Source organism: Stigmatopora nigra, chromosome 4 (assembly GCF_051989575.1).
Source record: "Stigmatopora nigra isolate UIUO_SnigA chromosome 4, RoL_Snig_1.1, whole genome shotgun sequence".
Lineage (NCBI taxonomy): Eukaryota > Metazoa > Chordata > Actinopteri > Syngnathiformes > Syngnathidae > Stigmatopora > Stigmatopora nigra.
In genome coordinates this window covers 6,452,640-6,469,118 of record NC_135511.1, presented here as the reverse complement: position 1 = coordinate 6,469,118, position 16,479 = coordinate 6,452,640, and the positions used below count along the sequence as shown (strand labels likewise).

Here is a 16,479-nt window from a genome sequence, read left to right as displayed (position 1 = left end):
TCAAACACTGGGTGGCATTGTGATGTTCTAGATTTTGAATGCTTGGGGTAGATGAATGTTTTCATCATAGTCACATTAAGGGGCAAATTTTGCTTTTGTGGTCACGTAATATTGCCAGAAAAAAAAGCCCTCTGTTACTTATTTTTAATGTAACGTGTACCAGAAGTTGTTTGGTTCCATGGGTATCAATATTTAGCAAAGTAAAATCTGTATTCTTATTGTTTGCTATTGATTTTCATTTCTCAATTTTATGAGGTGCAAATATTCATTTATTCATTTTTAATGTTAATATTTTATATTAAAAATTATAGAAATATGCTCTCTTTTACATTGTATATATCTTCATTCATTCAAAACAGCAGAGATGTTTTTAAACATTATTAGCAAAGTTTTTTTATTCATTATTTATCAAATCTAAAGTGTTACTTGGGTACGTGAAGATTGTAAGGTTTTATTCATATATAATTTTATTTTTTACATAATAAAATCACCAAAAAATGACTCTTTTCATTCTTCTGCCTTGATTTTAAATAATTGGTATGACTAATTTAGCAGATTTGGTAGAGTGGAAAACCGCCTACTTCAAATGGATTGGATGCTCGTCAGGGGCAGCCACTGCGGTAATAATAAAAAAAAACACGTTATTTTTGGACAACAAGCTGCTCCATTTTTTTTCCTCACCTGTGAAATTTTACAGTCTGATAAATATCCCTGCAATTTATAGTGCCGCTTATATATGAATAAACACAGTTTTCTTGTAAAATATGGTGGATACAGCTTGCAGTATAAAAGTTTAGTACACAGTATATCAGGATACATTGTTCTGTTTAGTTTCCACTAGTGACTTGAAGCTAGTTTCTTTTTTTTGTGCATTTTTAAACAGTGCGTATTCCCTTCCTCTAACCCTGCAGTCACAGTCTTTTATGTACAGCAGCTGCTGTCTGCATGAAGGGGGAAATCTGCCAATTGTTGCTCAGCAGTATAAAGCAGCAACGTAGATATGCAAGCCATCAATAAAAGCTAAAAACATCAACAGACACATGTAATTGATGAGTTTTCAGGTGAAATAATAATCATAACATCATTCTTCTCCAAGTGTATTTGGATCATTATTTTTGCCTTACCGGGAATACATATGAAAATACAAGGATGCAAAGACTGCTAGATCTTAGCTCAGGCTCGTCTTGAGTTGTCAGACGATATACAGTGCAGGTTTATTGTGTTCAACCTTGCAATGTTAAAACAAGACGTCTAAGCTTGACTGATAGGAAAGCAAGGCTTTGTTGTCAAAGTAAAATCGTTGTGTTTTCGGAAACAATACAAAAAAATAATGATTAATAAAAAAGCTGGGCAAAAAAGAAGGCTCATTATTTACACAAGACAGCATTATTGATCTGGAAATATAGCAGCTAAAAATAAAAAATAGCACAATATGGATATTTATCTCATTCCTGGTACTCCTGATGAGAATAACCTGGGGCAGAGGGCGTAGGACTCGATGAATGAGAATGGTCAGGAATTGTTGTCTTTATCGTGTGATGAGTTGGAATATGATATTGAAAGTGGGTCAGGAGAAGAAGTAAGCCCCAAAGAACATGGAATTTTATTGTAAAGAATTACCATAAGAACTTGAACATGAACGAGAGAAAAGGAGATAGAAAAGAGTCCAACACAGAAGCATCTTGAGCTTTATGAACGACAGATGCTGGGCGAAATATCCTACATTAAAATCCCTCCCAACTATTAGAAAGTACAATAATTGAAATTCAATAATTTCATCTGATCTTATCTCATTTTCTGAACCACTTTATCCTCGCTAAGGGGTGCTCACACTATCCCAGGTGATTTCAGGCCAGAGGTGGAGGACACCTTGAATTGGTGGTTGACCAATCGCAGATTGAATAAATTATCATCTGAAAATATTAAAATGGGATTTTTTGCAGGGGCACTTTTGACGAGGCTTGGGCCAACAACATCAGCTGAAGCCTAATTTGTTTGAGTCCCATGTCATTGTTAAAAACTCATTGTTAATACACCATTTTTCGATTGGTCAAGGCAGTTTTTAGTCAAATGTTTTGCTCAAAACAACAGGATAGACTACTTAGCTGCTGGTCCACTTCCTTCTATGTGCTCAATCCAATCAGCTCACTGCTTTGCCAGACAGAAGGAAATTGAGGCTTATATTGTCAGTGTTCTTGTTGGACAGCGAAACAACATAATTTTCTGTTTATTTTCCAAAGAGAATAACTCCAGATTTTGGTTTCAATAAAGACCAATTCATCAAATTCAGTAAAGTACCCCAGAGATGATAATTGGCCTTTAAGAATGTTGTGAAAAATAAAATACTCAACCACAACCCTTTCACAGATATGTTTTTATTTGTCAAACTGAATTGAGTTTTTGAGTTGACACATCGTTATCTATTTAACTGTACATAAAATCTAGTGTCCCTCAGCTGGCTTGAAACCAACCAGCATTTTTCGTATTACATTTTTTTAGTTGGACACTCAGGCCGAGCAGAAAAACCTTTTGTAGACATACAAAGACAAGATGAATTTCTGTCGGTTTTCTTTTCATGTAAGATGTACTCGAAAACACGAGACATTTGTGTGTTCAAAGTAAAACCTGTATGAAATACAACAACACCATGTACTAGTGGACATTGTTATACTGTACAGTTCAAACATCATGCAAATCGGCCCACTCTTGTGCACAGGCGACAAGGAACAAATGCCATATGAAATGATATGAATACAGGATTGAACAAATAGAAATGCCTATACATGTTTTTGAATTTATTCTGTGGGGCTATTTCTCTTTAGGAGAAAGACTCGCTTTGCCATATTTGAATAATACAGGAGTCAAAACAACTGCCTGGACCATTAAATTAATCATTTCATTTTCACTCTATACATTTTGTTTTCATTTCAGTCTCTACTGCAATCTCAAATTGGATGCAATGCATTTGGAAAAAATCAAATAATTGCATAAATGCCTTAATATTCATCAATAATGTGACATATGACAGTTATCATGCCTATTGCAAGTGTGAGCTCAGGTTAGCATATCCTTCATTTCAGATAGCCTTAAAATTAAGAGATCATTGATATTTTAAATGTAATGACGTTGAATGACTTACAGGCTTACTCTTACTGGATGAATATTGGGGTTAAAATAGAATAGGTGCGCATAGTGGCACAATTTTGTCTATATCATATATATCCTGAGCTTTCTTTTTTAACAAATTCACTGCACATATTGACAAAACATTTGAAGGGGAAAAAAATACATAAATCATCACAATAAATACAAAATGGACATAAGATAAATCTGCAAAATATGTGAAATGACTACATACACGTATGAACATGTCTGTTGTGCAATGACTGAAATGTTTCAGAACTATTTCTAAGTAACAAAGCCCTAAATTGAAGCCGTTCCATTCACGGCTGGAGGTTTTGACTCATTTGTCATTTTAAGCAGTCTTTGCCTTCACACACCATGCAATTTCCTAGTGTTTTGAATACAATACAAGAGCATTATTATTGTTTTGGTTGATGCAGTAATGCACGTGTGAAAAGCATGAACTGACAAACTAAAATTGATCAGAAAATATGACAAACAAGTGGTTGTCAGGATGCAAATGCAATATGTCCAACACATATTCTGCTTAAAAAGTGACTTTTTACAATAGTTTATATGGCAAATCCACATTGAGACCTAAGCCTCAGATAACCCACACCCAACCCGAAACCCACACATATATTACAGTTTTCAAGAACAATATAAAGGCAATAATTACGCTTTAAAGAAATAAAGAGAACAGAAAATTAGAAAAATGAAGAAAATCATTAAATTATTATACAAACTAATAATGGTGACCTTTGACAAAATCTTTCAAAAAAAGTACTGAAAATCAAATTCTTGTTTTTTTTTTACAAGTTGCACAGTTTATTTTTCCACCACTGTGTGATATCCGCCAGTATACAGTTAAGACGAGAGGGACGGAGAAAGAAAAGTGAATTGAAGGTCATCACTCCTCCACAGTGCAACCGAGTACTTCTGCACGCAAAGTGATCCTGCCGTACCACGACCACGGAAGAATCCGGATGAACCGAGCATAGATTGGTGGATCTATCACGTTCTTTCTGTGTGTGTCGTTGTCGAAGTTCCCCTGAAAAACCTGAAAGAGAAGAGACATTTTTAGAATTCAAGTAGGCGTAACTCAAATTCTTACATTATATAAGTAACCTAATGTATAGCTACTGCATTTTGGTAAGGTAAATCAAATGAGTTACATCTTGGCAATACTTAAATTTCTACGTGAACTGAACTTGATATGAATTTAGCAAAGCAGAAGCTTTGACAACAGGGTGTTAAGTTAAGTTTTATGCACATTTCGTGCCAATGTGGTAGCCCAGCTTTGAGTACTTCTTGGGAAACTTAACTTTACTTTACTATAAATTCTGAGTTCAAACTACTTAACTTCAATCCATTTTATATGAAAAATGTAGCCCTATAAAAGGTTGAAACTGTCAAAATGGTGACCTGAAATCTATTATGCCAAACATTTATGTTGCTATGATGGGATAGTTAATAAGTTCACTTTGAATATTAAGTGGCTATGCATCGTCACATTTTTTTTTTTAATCTTCGGAAATTAAACAAACACTTTAGTGTTTCCCAAAAATGTATCAGCAGCTCAGTTTTTTGTGGTTGGCTTGGTGTTGTAAAATCAAGCTTACACTGTGCTGCATGCTGATAGGCGTTGCTGCACGCATACACTGCAGCGCAGCCACTTAACAATCGAGAACGTAAATGGAGGCTAAATGAAGTCAGATAATTCATTTATGAATCACATTGCTAGCAATAAACCTTTAAACAACAGTGTGGGGCCCAACTAAAAGCTAGACACTGATAGGATGCAGCATTGCATTTGAAAGTCTAAAAGAAGTTTATTAAGGGAAAATGAATCTACAAGGGTAACTTCGTTGAAGGATATGATCATTTCAATTAAAAATACATGAGTAAGGTTGTGCAATTGGAACGGAATGGGAGTCACTGCTGCGCAAAATGGAAAAATCAGCAGGGCAAATCCAAACAAAAATTAAAGAATGGCAGATTTAACTAACCATTTTAATATTTGGTGTTTATTTGAACAAAAATAATGACATACTTTTTTCAAGCACTTTCTCTTCTTTTTGGCGGTGTTTACTTTTTATTTATCTTTATTCATTATGCTTGAATATTTTGTGTACCTTTTATTATAGTATCTACAAGTAGTTTTTCTTTAACTCATGTGACAACTACATTTTTCCTTTCTTTTTCTCAATCATCAGGTGTTTTAAAAAATATATACTAGCTGTCACTTTTATTGAACATTATGTTTCTCGTCCAATGGAACCTTTCTCTCAAGTGTCAGTCTTATCTGTAGAACAAGGAGTGTAGCTCGAGAAAGGAAATGTATATTTAATTTTATATGCAGTACGTATATCAAGATTTTTCCATTGCTGTCTGCCACTATGGACCAGCTATATTTCAATTCCAAACTCAACTTGAATTCTTTGGCTGCCATTGGCATTTTATTATTTTCAAAATATGTGAGTGTTAGTCCAGTTTCAGTCGACAAATACTACAAAATGTTTTTGTGAGTAGAATTTGAAAGGTGTTTAAAAATTTAAAACACCATTTTTAACCAAAAATAAAAAACAAATCCCACTTTTTAAAATAAAGAACACTATTTATTCTATTTATTCTCTAAAATGCTAAAAATTAAAACATTCAAATCCAAATATTTATGGTTTTTACCCACTGTTTTGTTTTGAATACAAAAGCAAATAATAAAAAAATGAAAACAAAAAATATCAAAATATTTACTCTATTTAATGTTTTTAATTTAATGAAAACTCAAACATAAAACACTTGAGGATAAGATCTTACCATATGACATATACGATGACTTACAATATCCAAAATGAAAAATTACCCAGGTCTGTTTAGGTTGCTTTTAGAGGACACTTGCCCTATAAAGTTAACATTATCAGTGCAGAATTTGCATCTTAATGTTCTCAATAAAGCTGTATATCCCCCCCACTAGGTATCTTTAATCGGCCTTAGGGAAGACTGAATTTAATCCTTAATTGCAAACTGATTTGCATTCCCCTCTCCGGGGAACTGCAATCTCAAGTAATCGGGACTGGATGGATGATTTAAAAATAGACCCAATCGTGTAACTTGAAACTCTCACTCAAAACTGACCTCGGAGCAGCAAACTCAGAGTCCCAACTATTGCTGTTACTATCTGGTGCAGTTGGTAGCTTCTCAACAAGGCATGCCTTGTGTGCATTGTTCCCAATACTTCATTGCCATGTCCCATTCTTCCCCTTCCCCTCTCACACACTAAGACTAGACTGAAAAACATTATTTTCTGATTATTAGAAATGTTTTTTTAATCAAGAATTGGCTGCCGGGGCGGCCCAGCGGATGAATAGTTAGCGCATTGACCGCCTATTGGGCGACCTGGGTACAAATCCAGCTCGGTCCACCTGTGTGGAGTTTGCATGTTCTTCCCAGGCCTGTGTGGGTTTTGTATGGGTACTTTGGTTTCCTCCCACATTCCAAAGACATACATGCACCCTTCTGTTGCCATCAATTGCACTAAAATATATAACTTTAGTTACATTTTTGACTCTTCATATGACTGGAAAAACGATGAAAAATGACTTGAAGTTGATTTGGTTTTCTTTAATGGATTCCCTGCACTTTATTTGGAAGTCTTGAATCACCCGACGTCCAACCTCTTAGTTGAATTGTTCAAAATTGTCTCTTGTGCTGCAATTAAAACTGCTGTATCTGTTCAGATATGTTGAATTATTATCTTTTATTTATTTATTTTTTTTACCACCTTTGTGCCCCTACTGCAAACACAAAGGGAATCAGTTTCTGGTTTCATTCATAATTTCTAATCATTCATGATTCTCATTACCTGCCATATTCATTTATTTACACATTCCAGTACAAATGGACTGGAAGTCTGGCATTGTAAACTACACCAAAAAATTAGCATTCACAGCAGGTCTTTTCAGTTTAAATATATCGGTGGTATTTTGTTGTGAAAGGCAGGCAATGAATTAATAAAAAAAATAAAAAAACAAAGTCAAATAATCCCCAGTTAAAATAAATATCAAATAAAAAGAACTACCATAATTTCCGGGCTATATACCAGGCCGGACTACGTGCCACAGCCACCAAATTTGACAAGAATACAACAATTGCTCATATCTAAGCAATATCGGACAATGAATCGCTCAAGTTGATATCTTATAGGAAATTAACACCAAAAGACATGCTGCTGATTATCCTTTGAAATCCCACATATAAACGGCACAGTAAGCGGTCCAAAGTGTGCACAAAAAGTAGCAGCTTATAGCACCAAAATTATGTAATTTATTTACAGTAACGAGAGTAAATGTAATCCATTACTTTCCACCCTTGTTGAAAGGTTGTTATGTAACATGGCTCCAGTATAAAGTTCTACGGATGCTGTAAAGCGCTCTTGTTATGAGTGCATGAGCCACTGGCTGACTTGACGCCATCTGTATTCTGATAGAGGCTCCTCTCTAAATCTCCATCTAACCGCCTTCAGCCGCTGCCACACAAGAGCTGAAGGCAACAGCTGAGAAGAATACTTAGAGGCTTCAAACCCCATTCCCAGAACAAACAGTCAGGTATACACACGCACACCCACACACACACACGCATGCTTGCACACACAACATATACATTCCTGTCAAGTCCACTATTGTAGTGTGGCAGTGGGCGCCACTGGAGTCCAACAGTCAAATGTGTCCTTTGGCATTAATAGCAACTGCAGCCGACTGAAGGTGGGGTGGGGGGTGGTTGGGGGGACACCTTGAAGAATCACACTCGTGAAAGGTCCCCAGGCTCGCTCTCAAGACAAAGCGATTGACATTCTCTCCAGCCTTCCTAAACAAGCCTCTCTCAACAAATGCACACACATACACACTCCAGATGACTGGCTGTCTTTGTTCTGCTTTGAAGTATATTGCCAAACAACAAGGGGGCGGTGGATTAGACACTGAGGGAAATAGTTTTTTGTTTTTTTTTAGGTGTTGCTAAAATCTGAGTGATATAAAAACATGGCTTGGGTCTGAGGTGGAGATTATGACAAATGTTGAAAATGTGTGCACAAAAGTGTACAGTGGGAAGATATGCCAAGAAAAGCACTAAAGTTGGCTTCAAATTGGCATTTATGCCCTGAAAATCAATTTGTGAAATTGTTTACCTTTTATTGTTGATATAAAGTATAATGTACCGGATTGATGAAATTGTCATATAGGTCCATTTTCTTCAAGCAATTGGTTTATTAAACCATATTTTGCCCAGCATATCATAATTGATTCATGGATTTTGAGCAATGTGGTATTTGGGAAATACCTGATGTATCATAGAAATATGTTAAAAGGTCCTTGAATATGTCCTGTATTTTGTTCCATAAGACCATTAAAGGCTGCAAGTTTAAGAAAGTATAATTTGCTGTCAATTATTTAGTGGTTTGGGTGTAAAAGTGATCATTTTTTAAACAAAAAAAGTCAGAAAAAATACTTAAACTGTGCTTGAAACAAGATGTAGACTGGAGACATTTAAACATTGTTGATTATGATTTGAAAATACTTGCAATTTTCTACCGCCATGGTTATAGCCAGTCGCATATTATAAACAAACCAGGCACTGCTTATCTGTCACTAACACAGAGAGTGAGGAACGTAAACAGTCCCATACTTGCTGACAGAATGGGAAAGACAAAGGTTTTTGGTTCTGGCTACAGCCCTACTCCTATCAACACAGAGTCAACTGTCGCCCCCGCTGCCTCTGATGTCGAGGCCGATCAGAGGGGCAGTGTGTACTCAGCCGAAGGGCTGTAAACAAGATTTTCACAACAGAACTGGTCAAGCTTGGTTGGCACAACAGTCTTATCTGATCCTAAAGCAGAGAGCCAGCATGGCAGGCAGGTCTAGCTCAAATTGAGTTAACTCATCCAATGGCATCTCTACTCTGCTCTACTTACAAACTTCTCTACATACAAAAACAATCAAGTTTTGCAACACCTAAGTGGAAAAAAGTTCCTAAACGCAAATAATAAAAAAATCAAACATCCCCCAAAGCGTAAATACACTTCCCGTATCCTGTATTTTATTTTGAAATGGGTAAGATAGGATTGCGCTCCCATTTGCCTTGCATGGAGCTGCTTCACCATGCTCTTTGATGCTTTTTGTGTGCCTTCGACCACCATTCATCATCACAGAGTTCTAACACGGCGTTTGGTGAGTTTTTCAGGTGTGTTTAACACAACTGTGTTCTATATTTTTTGTCAAAGGCTCCAAGAAAGTTGTTTTGAATTCATAATTTTAAGTTATGTGTTTTGATTGTATGTATGTTTCGTCACTTGCCAAATTTTTGCTTCCTCCTCTGTCACCCACGCACCTGCCTTTCAATAACAAAGGGAAAACGTTTTTGCATATTCCTACATAGATACTTTCATCATTTTTTAAATATTTAGTTAGTAGTATTGGAGACTTTGGAATAGATTAGTGCTTTTACGTGTAAAATGCTTCTGTAATTACTGAAAATTCCAGTTACAAAACCACATCTAGAAACAAGAAGAGCCACTGTACTTAAATATTTAATTATAAAGACTATTAGGTCTATCTAGAATGTCTCCATCTTTACTTCTGTCATTTGCATAATTTAATAGTTAAGAGTACCATGCAGTTCAAACGAAACCATTTCTTTGTGCACATTATTTACATGGTGAGTGCAATGGTGTGGGCCTCACATACCTTGTCCTTTCCTTGCTTCTCATCTTGGTATATTTTCCACCGTTCTCCATCATTACTGTAAGCCAATTTGTACGAACCAACAAATTGCACATGCCCAAAGTCTTTAGCTCCCTGGGTGATGACACCTGTGATCTTGGTCGGCACTAGCAAGTCCACCTGAAAGAAAAGTGGAAGAGAGAAAAAAAGTAGGAATATGTAATCAGGTTCCGAGTTAACCATTTAAAACATATTGACAATATTGGATTTTTTTTTGCGTGCCTTTCTTTTTTCCCTACAGAGTCTTTATAGAAACGGGACACCGGGATGAGGGGTTGCTTTCATTATTCACATTTATTGAACAGCAGGGCTAAATTCGAAAGCTTGCTCAAGCAATATATACATTTCGTGCAGGCTCTCCCAAAGCTGATACGCTTAAAACTTTTTAAAAATTGATTTCAAGCTTGTGACCTTTACTATCTAGATGAATCTGATGTTTATTTCATCATTTGCTTGCATTCATTGATTATTTACTGTTGGGTTTATTCTGTATTACTATTATACATATATGTGTACTTTTAATGTTTAATTTATAATTTCAGGGTGAAAGTAAACTGCAATAGGAAAGGTAATTGGCGAGAACAGTCCCCTCAAGACTGCTGGAGACAGTCACTCAATGTTAAGATGAGTTTTAACGGACCTTTTTTTTTTATACACAGCCTCTGAACACAGAAACAAAAAAACATGTGGCAATATAATCCTGGCAAACCTGTATACAAAGACCTTGTTGAAGCATTCAATCAAGGTGTCACTTCAAAACAATGCCCCAAATCAGCAGTGTCAAACTCGTGTTCATCACAGGTAACTATCACACTTCCTTTAGAGGGTCACTTGAGAAGTACCGGTAATTAAATAGAACATTCTTTCTTTTTGAAAATATAGTGAAATTATTTTTTTCCAAAATGCCTCATAGATCTTCTTAAAATTGTCACAGATACTATTATTGACCAAATTATTATCTTATTTTTCACTGTTTCAAATTTTGAGTAAAGGAAAGCAGCACAGCAATTCTCAGATTCCTGGTCTTCATATTTAATTGAGGATTAGAGTCACTTTATTACCATATTAATTTAGGTAGAGACATGAAGTAAGATGCTCGTGATTTACCTTCACGAGCCACAAAAAAATGCTATGCTGGGTCAAATCTGACCCGGTAGACACAGGTTTGACACACAAAAAAACTTAATTTCATTACTTTTTTAGTAGAGTTCAATTTTGGAGAGAATGAATCATGTTTAACTAAAACTGTTGTTTTGTTCCAATGTTGTTATAAAGTACAAACTCAATATAATTGTGAAATTTAAAGAGTATCCAGAATAACATGTGAAAACCTCCAAGTGTTCCTTTCACTTTGCATCTGATGTTTATAAGAAATATACATTTGCAAATGAATTCAGCACGTAGCTCCGAGTACTAAGATTTATTTGACAGAGTGGCAATTTTCAGTGTCTCTTCAATTAAAAATGACAGTACATTCCGTCTTTGCAGACGTTTTGTGCTTCCGTAGTTATATTTGTATGCAGCGCAAAGAAGTGGGATCTGAGCCCAAAGCGTCAGACAAGAGAAGCATTCTGACACAAATTTGTTCGCTTGGCATTTGATCAGCCAGCATGCATGTTGATATTCCCACATCTGCCCAGACATCTAAAGATAAAAAAGGCTATTTTTCACAGGTTTTTTCCCCCCGCTCCAGCAGCTGATGTTATTTTATCCAAACAATTAAGTCTGACATTCCAACAAAGGCCCACTTGAATGGAACTGCAATTGTTGTCACAGGTAAAATGGTCAGATAATCACAGCACCTTTTGCAATCCCGGCGTTTTGCAATTTGATGGAAAAAAAACTAAATTTGTGAGCAAGATAAGCTTGTTAAAGCCACACTTTTCCTTTCACCTCCTCCTCAGAATTCATTTATTTGAGCCTTGTAGAAATTGCTAACGCTCTGTGAAGTGGAATCTATTTTATCTTTCCTTCAAAAGTGCAAAATTAGAAAAAAATAATTTATCTGTATGCCTATGAAGTGAGTTTGTCATTTTTTTTTTCCGCTGACGAGATTGACCCTATTTCTATTGGAAGGAGGCACAAGAGCAATATTTGTACACTTGAACAGAACAAACACTCATTTACTCATTAGCATGAGATGTGGTGAGTAAAGTTTGCATTCCTATTAGAAGTAGCTTTGCTGGTTCAAAATAAACAGATTAATGCAATGAGAGGAGTCCCACTTTTATCTTATAAATACAGCAGGAGCATGCACATCATATTGCTGACAACATCGCTCTAGATGTGCTGCTTTAACTGCGTGTACCGAGGCCTCATTTAGTCTTCTTAGCCTGCGGCAAATGTACGAATGTGCGTGGGAGAGACGCATGTTCTCTACTAAGTCACAGTGCAAAGTTCAGAGATGTCTGCACACTAAACTCACAGTAGCATGAAAGAGATGTGGCTATGGACCATCAACCCCACAAACAGGGCATAAATGCTGCTTGAATCTGACAGGAACTAGTAAAAAAAAATCTCATGATTTATCGGAACAGGCAGGCTGGAAAACTCCATCTAGACATATAGTAGACTATATCCATAGCTTTCCTCAGATGACTTATTGTAAGGAACAGTAAGTGTGGTAAGAATAAAGTATATTTCTAGAGTACATTTAAATGCAACTCACACCAAACTAAAGTTGTGTACATAAATCATTAGCATATTAATAAAAGTATTTACAGACAAAAGTTAATAGACGGAATATTCACAGTTGCAAGCCAGAGGTTTTAGCTCAATGTCCCACTATCAAAGATTTTTAGACATCAATTAAATGATAGCATCTTGTCAAAGAGTATTCAAAAACAAAGGATCTAAACTGGCACAGACTATTGAAATTGTACACCAAAAAAATCCTTCGTGTAATGTTGCCATTATTAACTTAAAAGCAAAGACGTCACACAAGGCAGCAGAGGGTGTATGCCTCAATGAAAAGGAGTGTATATATGAGTTGTTATTGGATTTAACAAGGAATCCAAAACTGAAAGTGGGTCATGAGACAGTCCAGAGAAACATGAGATTTTACCCTACAAGTACAAACTGGAGGCTGAAACACCATAACACGGCCCCGTGACTCAGAAAAGGAGAACCACAGTCCTGGCACGGATAAATCCCATAAATATCACATAAATTTACAACTCTCGACCCAACAAGCAAACCTGGCGAATGGAACTGGCCGTTGCAACAACGCGGACTAAGGCCAAGTTGTTTAGATTTCTATTTTACACTTTGTGGGTTTAATTTTTAAGAAAGGGGAGTATAAGTTGTTGCTTAGTGAAATCCAATCTATTGAGTTCAGTAATATACCCCTCAGGTGATCGTGGGCCTTTAAATAGGCTTCAAAATATACTAAAATAAAACATTCAAAACATTGTTAAGGCCTTGATTTAATGTTTCTTATTTTAGATCTTTGGAAATTTCTTTCACATAGGTTTATTCCCCAGTTTTCTTCATTTTTAACCTGCCATTGACAGTGCTTGATGTCCAATCCTAGTTCAAATAGATTGGCAGGCTACTCGTGAATTTTAGTATTGTGACAATGGCACCAAAAGTATACACACTGCATGATCCTGGTTAACAAAAAAAAACCCTTGCACATTATTTTTAGCTAAAGAAGAAAATACACTTAAAATTAAAATAAATAACCATGAAGGGACACAATTCAATAAGGCAGAATAATAAAAAACAAGATCAACATGCACAGTTTGGTGTATCTAATAAGCCAAAACATCTCTGACAAAAATATAATGAAAAGGTCTGCATAAGTGCACAAAATCTTGTGCTCCTTCATTAGTTAAGCCCAAGGAGGACAAAAGTCTAATGACGTATTAAAATTAAAAGCAGTGGTGGTCATGATGAATAAGCTATGGACCCAAACTGGTCAGAGGAAGAAAGCTAACAAATAATGATCCAATCGTGAATGTACGCAGAGAGCAATTTTGAGTGGGTTATTTGCCGCCTCTTTAAATTTCCATGCAAATGGAGAGAGGCACAGTAAAGTTCAAATTGTATCATTTATACTTCTGGTGATCAATGTCTGAGCAATCTGAGCACGTATGAAATATGGACTTTGTGAAATTTAGCAGCTGAACACTGTCCAGAAGCAGAAATGTGAGTACAACTAAGATATGTTACACAGCAGCATGACTTGTTCTGGCGGCACATTACAATAAAGTCAAGGCCCATCTTTCAGCCAAAAGTGTAAAGGGATAAAACGTGGGGAGAACGATGGCAAGCACACAAACAGTTTTACATGGCACAGACTTCACAATGCATTAGACAGGAGCTCCCACCTACTCCACCGCTTTATATGCATGTGGAATGGATGCCGCAATTCTGCACTTGGCATAATTTCTGTCGACATGACCAGACATATTTTGGTGTTCAGTCTATGTTTAGAATCCTTGAAAAAAACAGTAATTGTTCAAAAGTCGTTTTATATGGTTTCCTTACAAACCACATGAGCAAGAAACACATAAATGATAAGCATGGTACATTGACAGGCCGTTTTTTCTAGTTATTTAAATGTTGTGTTTACTCACATACAAAATGTTATGGTCTTTAACCCTCATTTAATGAATTGGCTGCCATTGACAGCTCTTGTAATTAAATACATTTGGACTGGGGGAGTATGGAAGTGATCATTCCCATTTCAAATTAATTGGATGACTATTTTTGATGTTTCTTTAATTAAAATAAAGGGACAGAAAAGAAATGGAAAAACCTATATTTTATTTTATTTAAAAATGCCTCAATAGAAAAATGTACACATAAAACATGCAGTGTTTTAATGCTTATTTGTAAGGGAAATAGGACTATAAAATTCAAATGGCATGCTCTCCCGTTTTACTTGGGATGCACACAGGACATAATGGCATATGTGTCGACTCCATAAGCTTAACTGAGCAAATGAACAGGTTTTCTTTCAGTACATACTCATACAAATATATTATCAAATTCAAAGACAGAACATTTTGGCCAAAAATTTACTCTCAAATAACCCTGATTAATTCATTGATCAATACTGACCTAAAAGGTGATGTCACATCTTTATGATGCTAAGGTTATTAAATTCCAAAAGTAGCCATTTGGATTATTCCTGCAGAAATGAAATACTACTTGTGATGTGCATTACCCATATGCCCATTAAAGGATGACAATCAAATTTGTGAGTCACCCAACATTTAGTCAAGCTACATCATCACACTTAGTAAGTGTTCAGTGTTTCATGGAACGTATTTCATAATATTCCATTTGCAGCTGTTAATTTTCCCTTGCAAAGACAAAGTGAGATGAAGGTGAGTGAATTTATTACTCAGATGGCTTTACAAATTTAAGCATTCATTTAGGAATTATCATCATTTTGATTAAACTTTGTATACACACAGATGCACGCACACACATACATAATTCAGATTATAAAATCATTGTTTTGTGACTAGACCACAGAATGCACACATGCTGTAGCTAAAGTTGGATTCACCGTTTCCAACAATGGAACACTTTTTAGCACTCCACCGGATATTGTTCGACCCATTTTAAGTAGACCAGAAAATAACACAGTCGCAGCCTTAGTTCAACTTGTCAAGTTTACTTGAAATGGCTGCAGGAACAAAGGAAGGGAATTGGCCATGGCAACACCAACAGGAAGAAAATCAACCATGATGCTTTGGGTCATTTAAAGCTTTCACAGCAAGGAGAACAACATCTGTGACTTTCATTGTGTGTCAGCGTGAGTGAAGATGAAATATAGCCTTGATGCTGCCTTTGTGCAAAACCCAGAAGATTTCACTCGTTTCTTAATGTTTACCGTGTCTGAACATGTGATGGACACAGTGATGATATTTGCAATGTGATGTCTGTCCCAATGTGGAACCTCGTCCCAAATCCAATCCCTTACACACACATACAGAATGAAATAAAAGGTAAGCTACATGAAATATAAAAATATGTCTGCACTGGCAGTCATTTTGAATTGTCCAGACTGCTGGGTGTGTGCTTAACATCCAGATACTCGCCATTTTAGGTATTTGTAAATGTTTTTAAATATTTTCAATATTTTCAGTTTTCTGTTCAGCCAATAAAAACATCAGCACTTCAGAGGTCAAGCAACTAGTTTAAGTTATATTGATTACAAAAAAAATAAAGTCCAGTCTATTTTGATTGAGAGATCTGGATCTAATGAATGGCTGATTGCCTCACACAGTCAATACTGATTGAACATCTGGCACCAACTATGACCATCTTGTTGTCGATGCTTGGGTTTATTGTCTCTTATTTTTTTGTTGACTCCCAAATGCACTTTCTGCACAGCCACACGTGATTCCAAAAATATGTTTTGCCAAAATAATAAATCTCGCTGGTGTTCATTATTTTATCCACTTTCGATAAGAATTTCTAAATGTAGAGGGAAGGATTCAATACACTTAAAGCACAAGATCCACATGTAAAATTAATTAGGGTTCAGGCTGCACTCCAGACAATTCTGGCAGATTTCGCACTTAAAGCGAGCACTGCTGCAGACTCATAAATCCATCGCCACCAG

At 36.0% G+C, this 16,479-nt stretch overlaps 1 protein-coding gene across 1 annotated transcript in view; it reads right to left on the bottom strand.

Annotated features, from left to right (window-relative positions):
* Positions 1 to 2,359: 2,359 nt before the first annotated feature.
* Positions 2,360 to 16,479, bottom strand: part of edil3a (EGF like and discoidin domains 3a) — a 54,671-nt gene continuing 40,551 nt past the window's right edge. The window contains exons 8-9 of the mRNA XM_077715629.1: positions 9,861 to 10,016; positions 2,360 to 4,183 (exon numbers count right to left, since the gene is read on the bottom strand). Coding sequence (XP_077571755.1) covers positions 4,034 to 4,183; positions 9,861 to 10,016 — 306 coding nt within the window. The 3' untranslated portion in view covers positions 2,360 to 4,033. The remainder of the gene's footprint in view (positions 4,184 to 9,860; positions 10,017 to 16,479) is intronic.